A 23,270-nucleotide genomic window follows, 5' to 3' on the forward strand; every position below is an offset into this window, starting at 1 on the left:
CGTACTAAATCATTCGATTCTTCGATAACAAACGTTGATAACCACAAACATTATACATCAGTTTTAATATCATATGAGTCTTAAGTCAAATGGTCAAAGTCCTCAATATTAATAATATGAGATTAATCTATTTTACTTCATCCCTACCTACCATCTTGAATATTTTCCAACATCATCAAATAATTCAAGGCATCACATGATCACACCCTGTCCTCTTCTTTGTGATATATTTAGTTAGATGCACAAATGTGAATGGAAAGACAAATAAAAAACAAACCATGGATGCAAGAAATATTTAAAATGTTTGTTGAAGATATTGTCCATCAAATCTTAGCTACCAATAGGGAATTAACAGTCATGTCAAGTGTAAGGTTCCGAGATTGCATGCATAATGTGCATGGTTGGATTACAGTGCATACCACATGACTCAAACAATATATGTCCTTATAATACAAACTAAATAATCTTTTATTTGTAAGATGAGGGTGACTAATAGAGAAGAGAGTCTGATGACAGATCCCTCTTACCAACCTTGAGATGTGCTTCATTAATATGTTAAATCAATCATCAATGTTAATCTTCAAAACTTGATGTAGAATTTACAATCAGAATTACCATTTAGTTTGATAATCCTTAAAAACATCATGGATGGTTTCATCATGATTTTTTTTTTTCCATGTTTGTTAGTCTTTATGCAGATAGAAAAAGTGTTCTAATGATAGATACTTAAGTCAATTTATATAGAATCTTCTACAACAAAGAGAACAATTGGCACTTAATCAATTTGGTTTTTTTTTTTTTTCTGGCAGTAATTTATGCATACAAACAAAAGTTCTCTTTTATATTTCTCTTGAATTGATTTTTATAGTTCATATAAATCATTAGCTAAAACCTAGAAATATTGGGAGACTTAATCTTGAAATAAGCAACCTCAGTTACTTGGTTAGATCGTTGACCTAACTCAGTTATGGGTTCGAGATATCATAGTTTGAAACTTTGTGCTATAAAATATTTTCGAAGATGTTATATAGCTTAATCGATAAAGATTTTATTATGTCATAGTAAAGATTATATATATAAATTTGCTTAGCATATATCTTATAATATGGCACTAGTGAAACTAATAATTAGGTCTAAAAGAATAATAAAATCTTCCTACTAGTAGACATTGTAAGCATAAAAATCATAATATATCATTATTATATATATAAAAATTAATATTAAAGAACTAAAATCAAATAACAATAGATCAAAGTATACCTTTCGATATCATATAGAAAATCTTTATTTGATTTACAAGGTCATTGTGCTTCTCTCTTTTCATCCTTCGTAAAATCGCTATAAGCGATGGATTAAGAATAAAGGGGATGAGAAAAGGTTTATAATATTTTAAATACTAGCTCATGTGACTTAGAAGAGATAAAAGAATAATCTCTTATCTAATTATAGACGAAAATAGAGGATCTAAGATAAATAATTAGAAGAATTTCTCTCATCAAAATTATCTCATAAGAAATTTTATTATAATTAGATTTCTTTTTTATTGATTGATAATCTTATTATATCCTATGCAATTAGATAAGATCAATCTATAATATATCCTACCCAATGAAATAGGATCACATACTCTAAAAACATCTATATATTATTATTATTATTATAACAAGATTATTGCACCGATTTGTCAATAATGACACTCCATAGAGATGGCAACAGCGAAAATGACACTCCGATTTGTCACAGGAGACAAACCGGAGACGATTCAAATGGCCTTATTCCATAGAGATGGCGACAGCGAAAACCTAATCCCTCCTCAAGTCTCCCTCGCAGGGGCCATCGTCATGGATTCTGTCGCTGTACGCATGTGGCTTTCCCGAGCTGTCATCTTCTTCTTTGAACGGACGCGATATGTCGGGTGATGGAAAACATGGAAAGGAACCCATGGTGAATCATTACCAAGTGCAAGAGAGACTTCAAAGAGATGGGCAGTTGAAGCTCTTACGTATTAATTTGACTGAGTTGGTGTGGCGATGGGAACTGTTCTCACTGCTGTTTGATCTGAAAGAAGATGATGAAAGTTAAAGTACTGTATATATATCTTCAAAGTTTGAATACTTCACGTCTCCCATTGAGAAAAGGGCTATATATATATTGACATTATCACAACAATTCCCATAGATTTCTGTGAACCAACGGATCTGTCCATTATGACGCACAGGAGAGAGAGAGAGAGAGAGAGAGGTGCATTGTAAGCTTGGGACTCGGTTTTCAGTGGGCCTTCAGCACTGTAGCTTTACGATCGTGCATGGTTTTGGGTTGACAAAGCCAACCATATTAATTGCGATCACGCTCACTGGAATTGGTGCAGCTGCATGACATCTATCTATATCCGAACCTAAGAAACTCTACTATGGAGTGCATGTGATACACAAAATAATAAATCAAAGCCAATATGATAAGCTTGGATAAGAACAAATTGCAATACTTGTATTAACATGATGTGACACTGTATTTTTTTGATTCTTGTAAAAATGGTCATGATAATAAATCCAATGCATTAAAACTTCTGATTAATATAGACAATCTTACTCAAGGTTCGTAATACCGTATCGTATCGGTGTTTTGACCTGGGCTCGGTACCGGTACGGTACGATATACCGAGCGGCACACCTTGATATACCGAATACTGTAACTCTGTTACAGTGCACTCGGACCGGTAACCGACGGTCCATGTACCGACAACCTGTCGGATCAGTACGTACCGCCCATATTGGATGGTACAGTTCGGTACTGCAGACCATGATCTTACTTCTATATCAAGAAGTCAACTTGATAGTTAAAATTTTACTAGCCAGAGGAATCCATACCAAACTCGATGGAAGGATCTCAAAAGGCTCTGCTTCAGATGTACAAGAACAAAGAGCTTCTGTTAACCCCTCTATGAATCTTCACATTTTGAAGAAGAAATGAGAAAATAATAGTCAACAGTCAGCTAAAAGAAGTAATCTTCCTCTTGATGTACATCAAGAGAACCATGAAACAAGAGAGCTGCAGAGTCTAAACTCAGGCAGCCAAAAGAAGCAATCTTCTACTTGATATAAATCATGAAGCAAAAAAAGGAGATAAAATAGTCCACAAAATAGCCAAAAGTCTAAATTCAGTGTGGTAAACAATTTGACACTCAGATTAAATTGCAGTCTCTTTAACTGGTCATACATTGATACACAAAGGATTGTAAACATAAGAGTGAGCAACGGAACTGCTAGATCAGGGAGAAAAGGAAAACAAGGAGGACAAGTGCTAAAATGTTGAGGTCTGTAATTTCAGTGAGATTACTATTCTGGAACAGATTAGGTAAACACAGAGGAAGAACTATGCATTTTCCTTAGCTCTCGAAGAACCGAAGCTCCACCATGGCCTCTCGATGTTTTGGGGAGTACCAAGCCGTTGCCTTGGCTGAACCAAGAACCTTCAAAGCCCAGTCAATTGCAAATATGGACTCATCTAGGCGAGCAATGTGGTATCTGTCTTTTGGGTCAAACAAAATTCTGGAATCAACTCGAAAGCTGAAGGGCCCAGCAATCTGCAAAGGAGTCAAAACCAAATGTTGGATTAAAAGTTCACCATAGAGAAAAGCTTTCGAAAATGTTTAAGATAGCCAACTGTTCCAAGAAATCCAAAGTTTTGTCATCTCCGAGTGATAGTTGACCATGCCTTAAAAAGAGCACTAGAGTTTATATTCTGCCAATCTGCTAGGCCAATGTATCATACACCAACCAGAATGTGGGAATGGATGCTGGATTAGAAAAAGACAAAGTCTTTTCCTGAAAATTTAATTAATAATGGCATTAGAAGAAAGAAAGATATTATAGTGTGAATCAAGGCTTAAAATCCTTGTCCATTACTGGTTTCAATATCTTGTTGAACCAGCAAAATACTAGTATAATAACAGGTACCATCTGGCATTAATAAGAAAGAAAAAAAGAGTATCAACAGATCCCATATAGTCCGGAAATGCTATTCAGTTGGCTCAATACATACTGATCAGTATGTATTAGTTTGGCTGCTATTTGAAACCTTAGTCTGAAATGAGAGAGCTAGAACACAAGGAATGCAGAAAAGTCAAACAAGATTCACAACTGATTTCCACAAATGAATGCCTTTGCTTTGCTAATTCAGAGTCCCATATTATTTGCAGTATTCAACTATAAGAATACACTTCTCACTTTGCAACATCTCCTAAGCTGTATTCAGTTATACTACTCATCTTTCCTTCAGTTCTCAGCAATGCCGACTTCAAATCATCTCTGATCATCAGCATTTTCTTATTAGTCATAAGGACTGGACACCTTGCCCACCCACTTTCCCAACCAAGCATAATAAGGTAGAAATCAATTTGTTATTTTATGTATATACATTCTAAAGCCTCCAATAGATAAATGCTTCACCTCACTGTATCTGTTATCTGCAAGCAATGCTGAGTTAGTGAGATACGACCAATAACAACCATTTATTTATAACACTTGTTAAAAATAGTAGAAAATGAAAGCAACAACACTGGTTTTGGATTTTTCCACGTTTCAATCCCCCTATTAAATACTTATCACATTTTATTTATAATCTCACACAGTTTTATTCGGTAGAAGTCTAGAAGTCAATCCAAATGAACATTTAGGGTGATCTGCAAAGAAGATTTTAAAGTGGTACCAAGAAATGCACTTTTCAAGTGACTTCATAGGTTGGCCAAAATATCAGAAGGTTAATGTAACATGCATGTTTCTGTGACCGCATCTACAATGGATACGCATGAGATAACTCTATATAACTTAAAGAAAAAATAGTTACCTGTTGTTGCAGAGATACTGTCAGCTCTGGACAAACAGCACGGATTGCCTCTAAATTCAGTTGTCGCGAATTATATAAATCTTGTGATAAATGTGCAACCCCGGTTAGAAATGCAGAACCTGAGGGGAAATCTAGTCGGGCATTGAACCTCGTGAGATCAAGAAAAAGCCTTTGAAAATTTCCATGCTGGGCCGTATAAGATACAGATGCAAAGAGATCTGCGAAGACTGCCAAATTGTTTTTTCGGGCGTACAGCCTTAAGGCCTTGCATCTCTCCAACCCATCTTCAATAGGGAGCCGTGCCGAGCAATCTCCCAATGATGCACTGGCCACTGCCCCTGCCATAACAAAATGTAAAACATGCAGTTGACTTAAGATATTGCATTTAGCAGATTATCTGGTTGGCAGTTGAGAGAACAAACTGAGAAAAGCAGATATGTTCTGTTCCCCAAAACATCAATGCTTCCTGATCCTTCCAAGGTGAAATCATACTAGGTTTTTCAAAATGAACAGTAAAGGAAGGCCTAATCAAATCATGATCAGACTAATACCTATACACTACCAGTTCCAAGTAGTACCGATCAACTTAATGCAGTAATATGCACAGTTTAAGGCAAACATTAGCCCATAACTTATTGATATAAAATTAACATATATAAACCATGAAAATTCCATAATGCAAAAATACTCAAAAGTTAGAGTGATTATCTACGTTCTAAGTGACAATTGTTTAAATTTCTCTTAGCTAATGAGCTGCCAATCTTCACAGACAACTTATGTCTTACTAGATTAACTAACTTGCCAACATACACTAAACCATAAATTAGGCATCATCAGTACAGCTGCAAGTCATGCGTTATGTGCCATAAAATGATCGGTACAAACAAATCATAAAACTGTATACCTCTGTGTAGATGCATTTTTTTTTTCATCAAAGAATGCTAATATCTGCAGCATGATGGCCATAAGCCATTCTCTAATGCTGCTCCATTTGCCACATTCGGGGGCACATCATACCCTATGCCATTTCCTGAGAGACATGTGCACAAAACCCAACAATAATGGAACTTCAAATTGGAGAGAACCTACCCTAATGGAACCAGTGTGCATCTAGATGCTGCACAGGACGTATAGGTTGTCTTGCCTAGTTAGAGGACAAGCATATGAAGTAGTTCTTATTATCTTAAGCTGGAGTGGAAAGCTGCATATGTAAAAGCATAAATAGGAAATAAGAACTTATATGCCAATGGCACAACTCCAACATACAAGAAAGAGCTTTCTTGACCTGCGGTAACCTCAAATGAACCATCACTTCTTGCTGACTTAAGTACAGGTAAGCAGCCTTTGCACAAAAACACAAATCATTGGAAGAGCTTCCTCGATGTCTCTCAAATATTTTCTTTCACTATAACAATCCCACATGTGTTTCAAAAATGTGTAGCCATGCTATTAGACAAGCACATCACTTCTGCTTTGTAACATTTTCTCTTCAAGAGAATAGGGAAATCAATCTGAAAACAGGAACTTGTATAGTCATATGAAAAATTGACCAATGCGTGTTTCCTAATAGAAGCTATAACCTATTTCCATTATAGAAACTTGCCACATATTGTCATAACTATTTCTCAAGAGTGATAAATGGACACTACCCTATTGTCATTAGTGCTCTCTCTCAATTTCATAAAAAATGATATACCCAATGCATGATGCTCTCCCCGTTATGGGTTTGGGGAGGGTCAATGTACCAAGGATTGAAATATCGTAACGTACCGGAGTTTCGACCTTCTCTTGGTACAGTACGGTATTGTATACCGAGTGGTATACCGTTCGGTATATATATATATTTATATATAAAATTTAAAAAATCTCGGCGACGTCGCTTATATATATATATATATATATATATATATATATATATATATATATATATATATATATATATATATATATATATATATATATATTTATTTATTTATTTATAAATAAAAAAATACCGTTCGGTAGCAAACGGTCTGCGTACCGGTTTACTGTCGGACCGATACATACCGCCCGTACCGGGTGATATCATTCGAAACTAGATACCTTACAATGCACACAACCTTACATGATCTGAACCATAACCCTGATCTCTCAGGTCACAAAAACACAATCTTACCATTGTACCAAAGTCTGCCCTCTTCCCTCCCAATTTCATGCAAATAGAAAACAAAATCCAGTTTCAATTCATGCAGCATAGCTGGCAACCCAAAAAGGTTAATATTATAATAGAGATCTAAATTACCTGACTGTAAAAATTCCAACAGAAATGTATTATTTTAGCTTGTAAATTGCTATAGTGCTAGACTGATACGATGGCTAGTTTTTCCATGATGAAGTGACTAAAACTACACAAAAAAAAAACCCTCGTGGTTTGGTCAGATGAGAGCCAAACTAGTGTGGGTACTTGAGCCAAACTGGTAAATATGACAGTTATATTAGAAAGTTAATTGAAAATGCTCGAGCACTTCCACTTTTCTTAAATAAGAAGATGCATTGATAACATTGTAAGCTTACCAAGAACCCCTGATGCAGTTATATGGGGATCTGAAAGGAACACATCATAAGGCTGAACCATCCTTAACTTGCCTTCTTTTTTTCTCCAAATGCTCCAATTCTCTTTGATTGAAGCAGCAGCTCTTGCACATAAACCAGGCAACAGAGAAGGAGGTACTTGAGTAGTTTGATCACCACCAAAGTGTTTTGGTTTCCCACTATTATGCTGTAAACATAAATGATAGCTCAAACCAGAACTTGAGGAAATGGAAGCAAGGTCAACTGCTAATGATAATGGTACATCCCAGTATGTTCCATTATTATCAACAAAAAGTCCAGGCCAAGCTGTCTCAAGTGTTAGGTTGTGATGTGGAAGCTGCATCCATAAGAGACATGTAGATGAGAAGTTATATCCTACTAAGTTTGCATCTTGAAGTAACAAGATTAATAGGATAGGTTATTACATGTGATATTAAACAATAAAAAATATAGTAAATGAACTGCAAGTGCAAAAGATAAACCAAAGTTTAAAAGTATGAGCAAATACATATGACTTGCCTTTTGCTGAAAAATTGCTTTCCCTCGATTTCCTTTCTTGACATTGTACATTTCAACAAGAAAAGAAGAATTCTGTGTGAACAGGAATTCAGTACCAAGGCCCCATGAGAATATGTCAAGTAAATGCTTGAAGATGATCTTTGGCCATGAGATCTCCTTGCCATGATTTGATGCAAATTCTTTAAAGAGGAGTGAAATTTTCTGCACATCTAACTGATCCATGATGGTAGTAGACCTGAAAAGCTATACTCCCTGATTAGAAGAAAATCACCATAAATATGTTGACGAATCTGCAACTAGATTTATCATACAAACACATATCAAAATTCTCAACCAATCAAAAACTTATCTTAAAATGTTAAAAAAAAGATTATAGAAGACTGCGACAAAATCTTACTACAACCAAGATAACATTATAAAAAGTTCTACAAGTCCAGACCAATGGATCCTGAAAGATACAAACAAATGCTAGCATACTTAATTTCATTCAAAAAGCTTGTGCATGCATGTTTTATAAAGCAATGCATAAAGATATTTTTCTTTAGATAGACAAGCAACTAATATTGAAATATATTCTTTTCTTTATGATGTGTGCTTTCATGTGCTACAAGTTTTTCTCTCTCTTTTCCTAAAGTTATGAAAGCAGCTAAAACCTATAACAAGAAGCAAAACTTCAAACTTTAAAGGTTTCACAAAACAGCATAATAAAAAAAATATATTTATTACCACAAAATACAGAAATGAAAAACTAGGAAGTCCAACATACTTGCATTATACTCGTAATTGGATTTCTGGAAAAGGCATACAGAACATATGACAGGTTGTTACAATAGATAATTAAAAGAAACATCCAACTTCAAAATTCAATGTCAGTGACACTCTTCCAAAAGCCACCACATAGATTAGATTATAAATCTAAAAGAAAGGCCTCACAGCCTGCACATACTCCTAATAGTGAAGATTTGCAACAGTCTCTTATCCTTGGGAAGCATATTATCTAGATTTATGAGTTCAGCTATTCCACCTATGCCTCAGTATACTAAGATGAATTAAATAACACAAACTCTAACCTGCAAAATCCCTTGTTTTGCATAGATTAAGAGCTACAAAACCAAACCCCTTCAAAATAATCAGAGAGGCGTACTGCTGCTACTCATCCAAATAACAAGCATTCAGGGTGTGTCGGTCATCAAAAGATTGAACAGATTACACAAAAACCAGATGCACATTGCCTTAATCTTGTATAGTGGACAGCTCAATTGACGGAAATTGGTAAGTTTTCACCACAAACAAGACACGAATAATCCATAAAGATTAATTCTTGATTGGGTTAAAGGCGGCATGTATTGGGAGAAGAGAAAGGAGAAGAAGAAACAAGGGGAAGGAAAAATGATACCAATTTTCGGTGAGATGAAGGGTGTGGGCGTGGTGGAGGAGGAGGCCCTGCCCGCCGTTGGCGGGATCGCCGGCGAAGGAGGGGACGAGCGGGGAGGACATAAACCGGTGCATGAAGTCAAGCTGCTTGGGGCGGGTGATGCGCCGGCCGCGGGAGAGACCGAGAGGGAGGGGGTCGCCGGGTACCGCGCGGGCGGTGCCCTCCATGGTCACCGGCGCCTCCATGTCCAGCTCCCACCGCCCGCATCCCTCCTCCGCCCACCGCAGCCGCCCCATCCTCCCTCACTCCCTCCAGATTACGCCGGCCGATTGCGACCAACGCGAGCCGTGTACGCTCGCTCGCCAAGAGGCGTAATGATATCCACAAGAATAATTTTCGTACCCGTTTATTGCTTGCCCGACTCACACACGAATCGATCGGATCCGGACCCGGATCCTGATACGAATCCGGATTCCAATTCGTTGATAATATCCGACCCGTTTTCCTCATATGCGTTCGACCTCATCTGCGCACACATGATTTGCCGACCGCCATACGGAGACCCACTTCACTACCATGCGGAAGTTTCTCCAGGTCTCCTGGGGCCCACCCAATGCGCTCGGGAAAGCAAACGTGGCCCACCTGTGGAACCCACTTGAACTCTCATCGCTTAGGTTATAAAGGAGAAGACGTATCACAGTATAATATCTCGTCTTCCGCCATTAAGTTCGATTCCTTTTCTCTTTCATTTCTTATCCGGAATAGAAAAGGAATTATTTTATACGGAGCTGACGTCTCAACGGAGAGCAATGGAAGCAATCGATATGGTGCCTCCATCCACTCGACAAAAGCGACGACTAGTAGTTGACCATCTTCTTCTCCAGATTCTCTCAGGCAACATGAAAGATTTGGACGTGTCGAGCAAGGGACCCAAGAAAAAGCTCACCAACACAAGGCATCATTGTTCATACGGCAGCGGCAGTGATGAGGGTGGTCACACCCCCACACACTGCCGCATGAACCCACGACACCTCTGCCCATTAAGAATCCCTCTCGATGATACGTAGCTTTTTGATGTTTTCTGCAACACCTAATTGATTCGAGTCGCCATCATTGCATCGTTTGGTAGCAGCCTTCTGCCCAACATCATCTGGTAGAACACCATCAACCTTGTATATCATACAAGCTCATTGATTGCTGGTTGAAGTGGGAAATCTTTAGATTCATGGAACAAATTATCACAATACCACAACTCATTTTGTCGGAAGAAATTAGACAGAATAATCGTGCAATTGAAGCTTGTTTACAGCCAATCCACATGGTTCCATGGAGCATAACACTTCTCTGCAAAAAGATCAACACAGACACTCCTGTTTCAAACCAGTTCAGTAGGCAATTAGAGAAACCATAGATAAAACACAACAGAGAAGATGAATTGATCTTTATTAAAGCACAGACAAACCAACCAACCAAATTTTGCCTGTCCAAAGACATCCCCTCCCACATTCCAGAAAGGGAAAAGGATATGTTTCAAAAATGATATATTTACATCAACTTATCCAACCTGACACACCTAAAAGGATGGGAGAGTATATCTTCGTGCTTATAACTATATATTTCCCCTTATGGCTTGATCATATCAATAAGAAAATAGCCGAAAAGTATGAAAGATATTCTATTAAACAGACACACCTCGACGGCAAACACCTTCCATAGCTTCCACAAACATGGCTGAAAAGCCGGTCAATGCCTGAAACACACCAGGCAGGCCTGTCTGTATGTTGTTAAGGGTCATCGATCGGGTGACCTCAACTGCCTTAGCATGCCTCATCATCTCATCTTCTACCTTTATCCGACAAGCTGTGATCTCTGATTTCTTCTCTGCCAGTGGGTCACGTGTGTCGAATACTTGTCCATCATTGTCACGTCCACCTCCTGGAAGCACCATGCCGACCATCGAGGACTGGTAGTATCTTTTCTCAATTCTTCTTAGTGCTCTAGACTTCTTCTCAAGCTCTTTTGAGTAATCCTCAGCCCGTTTCTTGATCTTCAGTTCCTCTGCCTGCTTTGTGTAGATGACATGGATGACATTCATGAAACTTTTGACAGACTCAGATGCCACAGTGTTAGGCAGTTGATCTAGAGCGTGCTTCCACTCATCACAGAAGGCTGTGAGTTCAATCACAATGTGTGAAGAATGGTCTTTCTGCGGGGCGTCGCTGCTGATTTGGAGGAGCGTAAGATTAAGCCAGCCGTATAGGGAACGGACATAGTCACGATAGTATTTGATGAGGCGATTGAAGCTTGAATGCCATCCGGAGACAGCAGCTTCAAGATCACGGGTTGCCAGCCGATGCAAGTCAGAGGTTGATTCGCCAGAAGAGGCACGATTCACAAGGCCCCGGACTTGTTGCACAACATGGTTTTGGACATCATGAAACCAATTCATTTGTCTCCACATGTTCAAAAGCCTGTAAGATGTTTGAACATTACACTATGGTTTAGACAGTTAAATAGATGCTTTAGTTTAGCTTATAATTGAAGCTAGAAGCAAGTCTTAGCAGTGCCTTCAACAAAATCATGGATGCTCTGAAAGTCAAAAAACTAAGATTTTGATCAGAGGAGAAACACTCACGCATAGCAAATCTGAACAAGTTGTGGTGCAAGTTCATCATCACGGACTTTGGTTATGGCAGAAGATGTGGTTGTGACAGCTTGAGATGTCACTATGATCAGCGATTGCAATTTCTTAATGGAAGCCTTGGTCTTGTCGAGTTTTGCATCCTCCTTTCCGCTATATTCCTGGCTCTGCAGTGTCGACAGTTTCTTCTCATGCTCAATCTTTACACCCTCTCTAGCCTGTACAGTGAAACAACAGAGATAACCATTGATGATAATAAAAGTAACCATCTTGATGACAAAAATTATATAGATAGCACACGCTTAACGTACTTCTAATTCAGAGACCTTTGAATGGCTTAATCTAAGTGATACACTTGCCACATTACGTGGACCCTTGCCGTAAGCAGATGCTCTGTTCACTTGCAGAGATCAATAAAGGCAATGTGTTTGTGATCCCTAGGTGTTCACCATTAGGTTTTTTTTTCCAGACTTGCTTACAATTTCTTATTTCTACCTCAAATATATCTAATTAAATCACTTGTGCAATAAGGATAAAAGATTGATCGGTCAAATGGAGGAAATTGAATCTGTTTGGACCTAGTTTGCTACCAATACTGAAGGTACATTGATTCATCTGAAAGATTCCTTCTGACCGACCACTGTGTTGAATAACTGAAGAACTGAACAGTAACACACGGTTGTTTGTCACGTTACATGGTACTAGATGATCAAAAGAAAATGATAAAGGACCACAAATTGCACAACTGCCTCCACGTACGATATCACGTGCATTATGAGCTTGGTACTATGATCGAGAAATAAACATGAGTTTCCCTAAAGTGCAATCTAGTGATCCCATTAGCTTGAATCAAGCCAACACCATCTAGAAATAAACAATAATATACAATTAACATGACCTTGGTTCTTTGCAAGTGACAGTCCCCTGTTAACTACCATGGGACAAGCACTTCTCTCTTTCTTCCCACCTCTATCAGCATCTTTAAGAATCTACTTGTAGTAGTACTCAATTTTCCTACTGACTGACCAACGTCAGACAATAAATTGGTAGCCTGTCAGCTCAAATGCTTCAGAGGGTTACTTCCAAGGCCTCAACCAAATGGTGCCCGTGGCCTATGAGTTTCTACAATCTGAACCGTGCTAATTGTTCAACTATGTTTCATTCGACCAAATGGTGGCAATAGCCTATAGGAGTTTCTAAACAGCACCATAGTTGCTCATGTATCAGTAGTTGACCGGCTTGCTATGAGCCTGCTCCAGGTATAACTATCATCGAGATAGTAACCATCTTTTAAGGAAGTCAGAGAAAAATACAACACTTGTCAGTGGTATCTTTAAACAAAATGAAATAAAATACATGGGAAACAATCGAACCAAAGTGCTAAAATTTACACATATCTGATTAATGATCTCAAGGAACAAATTTGCTTTACTATAACTTGAAAACAGACAACGATAAAGAGTTTACTGTCACTCTGTAGAGAGTTCATCGTCACCAAGTCAGTATACCCCATAGGGAAAAAGATGAAAGCCCCTACATTTAAGAATCAGACAAAGATCAAGAGTAAAGTGACTACAAATTATTTCATGTAGCAAGGGCTCCAAAATTTTCCTTTTAAGCACTCGATATTAATATCTCAATCCAAAACGAAAATTTTCATCCAAACTCATTCCAGTATGCATCCATCCATTTCAACGTAAATTTCTAGTGGCAATTCAGATGTATGTATAAATTTCTATGATGATTCCATAAGACGTTACGGTGACAACAAATAACACCAAAACGAAAATTTTCATCCAAACTCATTCCAGTATGCATCCATCTCTATGTAAATTTCTAGTGGAAATTCAGATGTGTATATAAATTTCTACGATGATTCCATAAGACATTACGGTGACAACAAATAACAGCAAAAGCAAGCTAAAAAGGTTTCCCCCTAAATATACCTTCACCTCCTCGTAGAGCTTCTTCTCCCAAGCCAAGAGCCGCTCCAAAGTGGATAAATGGCTCTTCCCTCCGCCTGACTCCTCTAAAGCTGCTGTATCCAAGCGGTACCGAATTGCCAATGGCGGCTTCGACGTCCAGCTCGAGGACAGAGCGCTCAGCACACTGTTCGAGTGGTACACCGTCTCTGAAATTTGAATACAACAAAGCTAATAATAGTTTGAAGCCTTAACCTGACTGCAACGCAGGACGAATCGTAATGGATGCCATAAGCCCTAACGAAACATGGGCGTTCCTCCACTTACTCTTGAGCTGCCGGAAGCTACCGTCAAACTGGGCCCGGCCAATCTCGAGGAGATCCGAGACGGCGCTGCCGGCATCGGCGGCCTTGATGAAGTACTCCTCGATCGCGGCCGCAATCTCCGCCAGGTTGTGGTGGCGCACCACCATCGGCAGCTCGGCAGCGGCGGCGAAGGACGAGGTAGTCTCCTGGACGCCGGCTTTCCACCTGGCGGACGATGATCCCGCCTCCGACCTCGGCCGCAGCCGCGTCTTCACCTCCGCCGCCGCAGACGATGCGATCTCGGACGGCGCCGCCTGACTTGGGGCGTATTCTGATCTGGTGGCCGTGCTCTCTGATGTCGATACTGTGTCCCTTTCGTCTTCTCGTCCCTCCTCCCGCTGCGGCTCGCCATCGGATCGGGTGGAAGAGCTGGTGGGGCTGGTACAGTGCTCGCCCCATTCGCGGCAATAAACCTCTTCTCTTCCTCCTCGTCCTTCTTCCGCTGGCGCTACATGCTCCTCATCCGACTCGTCCACTTCTTCTTCCGGGGGGAGATGGTGCCGGAGACGATTCTTCTCCTCGAGCTCGGTTTTCCTGCGTTCGAAAAACTCGGAATTGGGTGGCGAAGGCGGGCAGCATTTCGTCCAGTCCCAGGCGGAGGAGGACTGGGAAGGGGTGGTGGCGTACGTCGGGTTCCGTGGAGGGAACCCAGGGTGGCCGGCGTCGGACGCGGCGGAGGTAGAGGGCTTGCGGAAGGAGGTGGAGGAGGACACGACGGATGGAGAAGGGGAAGGGGAGAAGTCGTGGTGGCGGCGGGGGCGGCGTCGGGGACGCGGTGCCGGGGGAGATGGAGCGGGAGGGGGCTGGGGCTTGGACGGGGGGAAGGAGGAGGCGGCGGAGGCAGAGAAAGAGGAGCGGAGGAGGATGGGAGGGGTTTGCTCGGAGACGGCGAGGGGCTCGCCGAGGGCGAAGCGGGTGAGGGCGGAGCCGGTGAGGCGGAGGGAGCAGAGGTAATCGGAGTGGGCGGAGGCGAGGTGGTGGCGGGAGTGAACAGCCTCCTTCATGAGGCGGCGCCGCTCCTTGCAGCGGCGCACGCAGTCCTCGTTCTCCAGCCTCGACGCCGTGCACCCCATTTGCTCCCTCACAGTGGCGGCACGTAGAGAGAGAGAGAGAGAGAGCACGATAAATAGCCAAAAACCACAGATATGCCACTACTTACAACCTTTTTAACGTTTAGGTCCTCTATAACTGGGCACAACGAGCGAAGAGGATAAGCCGTTCGATTTGTCAATTTCGGTTCATTGGACGGTCGCGATTCGCTATCGATGCTCGACGAAGGAAATAAGGTAACCTGGGCTGTGGGGTCCACGGGTGAGGCGCCCGCAGTATTTGCCCAATCGGAACGAGACTCTGTGTCCCTGCTGTCTCGAGCGAGACACAGAAGCCACACCTTACATGGCCTCGTCTGCCGGTGATGGAAAAGCAGGAAGAAGAGACAACGAGCCTCATCTCCGTCGCCGTGTCAAACAGCAGAGTGCTATTCAACACCGATGGAAAAGGAGCTTCATGATGAGATTAACCCGGTCATCCTCCACTTGGTTCTTAACCTCAATGTAGAGAAAGGATCTCATCCAACTACAATGTGGATTGGTTTCACTGTCATCGGCTGCTAAATAACACTCAAATTGCAAGGTGCAGGTGTTTCTGCCTCCTGAAAGGTTCAAGTGAAAGTGTTACAGGAGAGAAAGCATGTAATGCATCTGCTTTATGGGGGGAGGGAGGAGATCAGAAGGCACCAAGAAAGTAGAAGGGGGCGTGGAAAGGAGAGGAGGGACAAAGTTGCCGATCCTCCTTTAGCTTGGACCAACCACCCATGTGCACGGTGCCTTCTTTTCCACCTTCTCGTCTTCCCTTCTCTTGGCCTCTTCTTCCCTTCCTCTCCTTTTTCCTCTCTTTCCTCCTCCCTCATCTGCATGGTGGATCCTATGGAAACTGTTGACCTTTATGACTCATGTCCACTCCGGTGGGAGCACTTGCAAACGTCGAAGAATAAAGCTGCTGTGCTAGTGGGGAATAGGGTTCTCCTTCCCACACATCGTTAGATATGTATATTTATTGAAGCACTGCTGTCCATTGTGTGTTCATCCCCCTGACACCAATATATATATACATAGATTTATCATGAAACGAAGGACCACTATGTTTGCTGGTTTCAAGCTGAAGCCAAATGCTTCCTTTTGCTCTCTTGCTTGCTGATGATAATTCTTCATTGCCATTACACTCCAAAAAGCGTCCTCGATCACTGTTCCAACTCCAGGTTGGGATCTAAATTACTAACACTCCTATGGCTCCTCACATGCAGAACAGTTCCGATATCCCTTCCATTCGGCAATTGTTAATCAATCTCCAGGGTTTTGGGGATGTGATCTTAGCATTTGTGAATACTTCAACTTCAAATAACTATGAGAAAGTGAGGGATCGCGGATGACTGTCTGAAACACTTTCAGTGTTTTTAAGGAGAAGTGAATGGCAACGGGAATTGGAGACGCTATACAAACTTCTCCCTTTTCATAGCATATGTTTATCTTAAGTTGAGAGGAAAGTATTTATCTTCCAAGAATACTTCGTTCATCTTCATATTATCTTTCAAATTAGATCAATCATAAAATCATGATAATTGACTTAAACATTACAGTCGAAAATATATCCGATCTTGATCTTTATGTAAATCGATAAATTGAATCTAATTGTCATAACACAATAATTTTTTGTTTTAGGATTTTTAGTATTTCTTTCATAAATTATAAAACACGAGGAATTAATATGCAATCTAACACTCCTGATTAGTTCCATATCGAAAGTGGACAATATTAAGATTGACTTGATCCGATGAGTGTATTATTATCAACTTCAGCTTAAGCATTTTGGTCAGTGATTTAGATCAAACGAAGTTGATAAGCTAGTTAACCTATTAAGCTCGGATTATGATAATATATTTTAAATACATCTTACTTTATAGTTAAATGTATTATAAATATGAAAAAAATATTTAAATTATCTTATAATTATGATGTGTGACGAAATCAAAGTATTCCAATACAGAATAATACGAATGTGTCGTAGAGATCCACGTAAATATTTATGGTTTAGATATTTAATTTGATGTTTTTAATATCCTACGGATTTATATTGTGTACATGCAGGAAAATTGTTATGGGCAATTCAGAGATATACTTGGAATGGGATTAATATGATTCGTCCTTTAACGATCGCCAATGAATGGGCTCAACGAGCGAGTTTGAGTTGGACTCACGTTTGGCTCAAACCCGTTAAGGTCGGCTCACACTATAAAAGCCCTATCGCTCTCCGATGTCCAGAGAGCAACGAAGAGGAGCGAGACGTCCTATGCAGCGGACCTTGAAACCCCCGCCGGATGGCGTCGAGTTTCGGAGAAAGCGTAGCCTCACTGGCCTTCCTATTTTCTCACCCAGGTTCGACGCAATCGTTCTCTTATATTCTTGTTCTATTACGATCGTTGCATTCCATACCTAATATTCATTAAATTGCTTTGAGGAGTCATTCCTTGTCGAAGAGGTAGCGATTGGGTTGACTAACATGGTTATCGGGATATCTTGTTGTTTTAGTTCTTGGAGATTTCCGTCTTCATCTATACCCCTACTAATGCAGCTTGTTTATCAACCCAAAAAATATCAATTTTGCGTGACATTCAAATATTAGGTCAATCTTGTTACTCATTTTCTGGTTTGGTGCTTGCATCGTCATATTAATGATAATAGATCTAATTCTACAATTGTTTTCAATATCAGTTTTATGAGGAATGCTGAGCTGATAATGAACAAAAAAAAAAAAACCCTTATTTTCAGCAGGACATGCAGGAAAAATTTTGGCCTATTGAAATTGAAGCTCATATGGGTACATGATCTAGGCAAATTGCAACCTAGGTTATTTTATTAGGTCGACTTCATTATCTTTTGGTTATTCGGTCGGATGGCGTCGAGTTTTGAAGAAAGCGTAGTCTCATTGGCCTTCCTATTTTCTCACCCAGGTTTGATGCAATCGTTCTCTTATATTTTTGTCCTGGTGCGATCGTTGCATTCCATACCTAATCTTCACTAAATTCTATACCTAATTTTCATATGTAAAATATTAAATGATAGTTAGAACTGATGGGTTATTGCGTTAGTGTAATCTCGAAGACAGGTCTAGACTCTCCATTTGCCACGATGGATCTCAATTTTTTTATTTCTGCCCTCTAGATTACAAGTGCTTTACACAGGACAGCCAACACTTTATTATCTTTTTGTTAATTGATCGGATCTTAGAAATTATCATTTAATATTTTACATATGAAAATTCAGTTATTATTATAGGTATTTATTGGTTTAGAGGCTCATTTTGAAAACTAGTCAATCTTAGTGGTTGGATCAAACTAGAGTTATTAGTCACTTAATGTATCAGACTCGGATCGTGATATTTGGTATCAGAACCGACTTAGTATTTAGGCATGATGAGGGGGCTCGAGTTGAAAATGACTTATAAGTGTCTGATGAGTGTATTATGATAATTTTAGTTGAAGTATTTTGGTTAGTGATTGGATCAAACGAGAGTTGTTGATCAGTTAACGCATAAGACTCGGGTCGTGACAAGACATAGGAGTCTAACATACTAGGGTGGACCTTCAGATCGAATCATTTGGAGCATTAGATCCACTTAGAGCTGCTGCATGAGAAAGGATTTTATGATGAAGATTTAGAAACATGAACTAGTGAAGGATGCTTGGTAACTCTTATTTAACATATGTTTCGTGCCGTATACAATGGTCTTTCCTTGAAAATAAAGGTATGGGATTATTGATGTCAGCATAGTGGTATATGGAACACAAAGTTATTACTGATGATTACATAGTCAGCATATTTAGTGCTTATTATTTGAGTTTGCTCATAGTCCACCTGACCATTATCTATACTTTCAATTCTTTTGTCTGATGCTAGCTACTGAAAGTTTTGTCTAGCCAATGTCTGACCAGAATTGTGATAGTGGTAGCTGAAAACAATTCTAGCAAAAGGAGAAGTTGCAATTTGAGATAGTCACTGTTAATGTTTCTAATAAAACATGTAAAATTTCAAGATATAGGTGACATGCAATAAACATATACCTAAATACAAGCCCAACCATTGAATTAAGAGGATTCTTGTCTGACTTGAGTTTCATTCTACTGACATATTCTATCCATGCAGGCCACACTTTACCTTGCCTCAAATACCATGGACCGAGTATCCTTCTCCTGGTTCTCAGATCATGCTGAATCAACAGTCATCTTCCTTCCAAGATGATGCTTCCTAGCTCTTAATCAGAGGTGTTTGATGTGTTTGTAAAGGTATGTGATAATGGTGTGTGAATCAATGAGTCGAGAAAAATTTGATATCTCTGCTGTCGATTTGGTTTGGGTAGTTGGAAATCTAAATGCTTGTTAGTAAAGTCAAAGAAGCTTGAGATAACATCATAAATCAAGAAAATGTCACTGTTATGATGCAACTTTCTCTTTTATTTTTCTTGTGTGCCGGATGTGGTTTTAATTGATACGGCATATTGGTATCTGCGGTGACATCGCATAACAAATTTCATTTGGTCACTTGAGATTTATATTGATGTATGCATCTGGTAACATTGTGTGATTTGTGTATTTTTATCTGAAATCTCATTGCAAATCTGCTGTTCAATAAACATTTTATTTGCTTCTCGAATATAAAAAGAAAACATACCCTACTCAATGTTAGATTTTAATATAGATTGGACCATTTTCTAGTAGCTTAAAAGTTAAAACTTTTAGAATTACGAAATCACTCAGTTTAAAATATTTATAGTAGTATCAAAGCAAATTTTATGTTCCTTTATTCTATGTTTAATCAATATTTATGCAATGTTCCTTTTCACTTTTTAGCTTGTGCTATTTGCTTGGGTTCATTTGAGAACTTAACATGTAATAGTTTAAGATTAGCTGATAAGATTGTGAAGCCCGTGGATCATCGTCAGCCGCACACTAAGCCGGCAGGCAATTGTGATCACTTCGATGGGATGAGTGCATGCACCATCACCGTCCTCATCACTTCCCTACCGTTCTCCATGCTCACACACCGAGCCAATTTACGGTTTATGTCATTATAAATCCACATCATTGTCGTCAAGTGGCAAGTCGGCTGTGGAGTCCCGACAGTGCGCTTCTAGATGTGAAGCTACGACCTACGTAACGCCCATGGCCATTGACGACTTGGGTCACGACGAATGATGACCATCACCCACGGAGCAGTCGAGTCGTGGCACGAGCTCGGATGCATAGAAATGGGTGGCAATAATAAATGTGAGACGACTGAGGGGGGCCAGCACAGCTGCCTCTCTAATGGGATGCCGGTGTCAACATAGGACGACTAGCTCAAGTTGGCATGGTGGCGAGGAAAAGGGCATTGCCGTGGATCGCTTCCGCTAGGATAAAGCCTGTGTCGCTCTACCTATTTCCAAGTCATGGAGCACCATCTCGCCGTCGACGACTTCATCCATCACCACCTCCTCGTCGGCGACTTTGACCCCCTCCTCCTCCTCGTCGACCGGTCCCCACCGCCCATCCCTCCTCCTTACCACGACGCCCCCCTATACCCGACCACGACCGACGCCGCCCCGCCGTCGGGTCCGGACATCGGACAGCCACCCGAGGGCGGGAGGCAACCGCTGCCGTCCTCGGATGATCTGTCCGTCGGCAGGCGGTACCGTGGCGTCCGGCAGCGGCGCTGGGGGAAGTTCACAGCGGAGATCCGGGACCCCTGCCGCCGGGGGGCCCGGATCTGGCTCGGGACGTTCGACTCCGCCGTCGAGGCGGCGAGGGCGTACGATCAAGCCGCCTTCCGGATGCGCGGTCGCAGGGCGATCCTCAACTTCCCCAATGACGTCGGGAGATCCCAGCACCGTTTCCCGCTGGTGGCGGACGATGCCATCAGCCGCGGCGGCGGCGGCGGAGGAGGAGGAGATGGCGCAGGTCGTCATCCGTAGGCCGTAACTGCACGCTACAAGAAGCTAGACTGTCACTATAGACTTATGTAGAAGACTTGTTACTTATTTACGGGTTGAGTGGGAACAAGGGCATTATGGGTATTGTAGGACATTCCTCAGTTATATCTCAACTAATACTCTATATAGCTGTGTTTGATTTCTTTTCCTTTTGGCTTTGTGAGAATATTAGATGAAATATCAACATGGTTGTAAGGTAAAGTTTAATCAAACTTTTAAATAGTTGGAATATTTGCTGTTCTTTTCTTTATTTTTTTTGAATAAGTTGTTTCATTAAAAAAATGAAAAAAATATTAATGGTTGAATTTTTTTTCTTTTTTCACTCAAGTAATTGCTTCTTTGAAAGTTGAGAATTGAGACTATATTTGCACCTCTAACTTGCAATCTTTAGCTTCAAGTTTTTCTGTGGAGATTGAGACGGTATAAAACCAGTATAACAATAAGAGAAAGAAGTCCACTAATTCTACACATGAAATAAATTGGCGAGCAAGTTTATTTTGACATTGGTATATTAGTCAACCCTGTGCACTTGTTTATGTATAGAAAACTAGGTTGACTGACCTTAGACTAATAGTCCAATGTGGGTGAAACATTGACAATAGTGCAATGCTCGAGTCGGTAAGACAATTCCAAAGCTTATTAGACATTAATTAAAACAATATAAAATAAAAGAGAATACTGTAAGATGTAGACGGGTGTCTAAAGTGCCTTAATCAATAAAGGGTGCATAGTTGGTGAGGATTTGGTTGAGGTATAATTGACCCAATTAATTGTGTTGCAGTTCTCACTTTGATTTGACTTTTCAAATCTCCATCAAAGTCTACTGTGATCACCTCTCCCGTTCAAAGATACCTTAGACCAAATCCTCCAAATATGAATGGTCACAAATAAGATACTCGATAGCTTACTAAAATACGAGCTCTAATTTGACTCGTATACCAATTTTCTTACCTGAATATATTTCATATCGGAGTATATCGAAAAAAAGTCACACGAGTATCTCTTAAAATAGTAAATACAGGAATACCATCGATCGTACGAATCTATGTATGTTATGTTTTTTTTTTATCACACGATATTAATGAAAGAAATACATATATCTATATTTACATGATGATAAATACGAAATGAAAAAAAAAAGAAATAAGGATCGTCACTGTCGATTAGATCTTGCTCTATATGTCTGTTTTTCACAAAAAATAGAAAATTTTATTTCTTCGTTCATCGTAACATATCTTAGTTTGGGATTAACGAGTCTCAAACCCATAGCTTCTACTTTGACAGATCGATGCTTTAACCAATTGAACTACGAGCCTAATAAGATGTATGATATATATATTTTTAATGATTTCAAAAAAATATTTTTTACGTCGTGTTGTAACAAGTCACGAATGATATATTACTAACCGTTATCATATACACATAAATATGGAGCATAGTGAAAGTGACATCAAATTCAATTTAAACATATTAAATTGATATAGGTATATCCCTCCCTCACACCCTACTATGGAAATAATTATTTTTAAATATTATAAATTTAAATTTAATTATTCCAACCATTGTTAGTAGGGGCTAACTGGAGTGTTTCTAAGGGGTTCTTTACTTATCTATTTATTTAAAATTTTTAGAACTTTATAGATCCCATTAATTGTTTAAATATTTTCATGTATGATTTTTAATTATCATTTACTCCAAAAAAAAAATCACATTAAGTTTAATTAAAAAATTATCTATGTTGAGATATCTGGGTTATTTAGTGTGTTGCTAAATAAATGATAGGTCTCAGTATCAGCTGTTGAATGAAATAAAAATATTTTTTTATTTTTTTTTTGTGAAAAATAATAAAATAAAATTTCAAATACCAAAAATATTTTTAATACACCAATTGAAAAAAATTAATTTAAGGATGCAGGTATAAAATTACTAATAAGCAAATAATATCTTGAATGATAGTAATATCATTTGTAATCAACTCAAATTTAGAGGGATAAATATGAGAACAATTAAAT

At 39.6% G+C, this 23,270-nt stretch overlaps 3 protein-coding genes across 4 annotated transcripts; 1 reads left to right on the forward strand and 2 right to left on the reverse strand.

The window, feature by feature from the left end:
* Positions 1 to 3,166: 3,166 nt before the first annotated feature.
* On the reverse strand, positions 3,167 to 9,692 carry LOC135587380 (protein TRIGALACTOSYLDIACYLGLYCEROL 4, chloroplastic-like). Of its 2 annotated transcripts, none has more exons than XM_065078722.1 (5): positions 9,332 to 9,692; positions 7,936 to 8,170; positions 7,399 to 7,753; positions 4,846 to 5,183; positions 3,167 to 3,583 (listed from the first exon to the last, which is right to left on the reverse strand). In XM_065078722.1, the coding sequence occupies exons 1-5, from the start codon at positions 9,604 to 9,606 to the stop codon at positions 3,386 to 3,388; spliced, it is 1,401 nt and encodes a 466-aa protein (XP_064934794.1). In that variant the 5' UTR covers positions 9,607 to 9,692; the 3' UTR covers positions 3,167 to 3,385. The 2 variants fall into 2 exon arrangements, with proteins under 2 accessions (XP_064934794.1, XP_064934795.1); XM_065078723.1 differs by lacking the exon at positions 3,167 to 3,583 and adding an exon at positions 3,638 to 4,465.
* Positions 9,693 to 10,722: 1,030 nt separating this feature from the next.
* On the reverse strand, positions 10,723 to 15,859 carry LOC103993301 (protein ROLLING AND ERECT LEAF 2). Its single transcript, XM_009413312.3, has 4 exons — positions 14,201 to 15,859; positions 13,898 to 14,082; positions 11,946 to 12,169; positions 10,723 to 11,781 (listed from the first exon to the last, which is right to left on the reverse strand). The coding sequence occupies exons 1-4, from the start codon at positions 15,309 to 15,311 to the stop codon at positions 10,989 to 10,991; spliced, it is 2,313 nt and encodes a 770-aa protein (XP_009411587.2). The 5' UTR covers positions 15,312 to 15,859; the 3' UTR covers positions 10,723 to 10,988.
* Positions 15,860 to 20,718: 4,859 nt separating this feature from the next.
* Positions 20,719 to 21,240, forward strand: LOC135589022 (ethylene-responsive transcription factor ERF095-like). Its single transcript, XM_065081344.1, has one exon. It carries the CDS (start codon positions 20,719 to 20,721, stop codon positions 21,238 to 21,240), a length of 522 nt encoding a protein of 173 aa, XP_064937416.1.
* The last annotated feature ends 2,030 nt before the right edge of the window (positions 21,241 to 23,270 follow it).

The sequence above is a fragment of the Musa acuminata genome, chromosome BXJ1-8, assembly GCF_036884655.1.
Source record: "Musa acuminata AAA Group cultivar baxijiao chromosome BXJ1-8, Cavendish_Baxijiao_AAA, whole genome shotgun sequence".
Taxonomy (NCBI): Eukaryota; Viridiplantae; Streptophyta; class Magnoliopsida; order Zingiberales; family Musaceae; genus Musa; species Musa acuminata.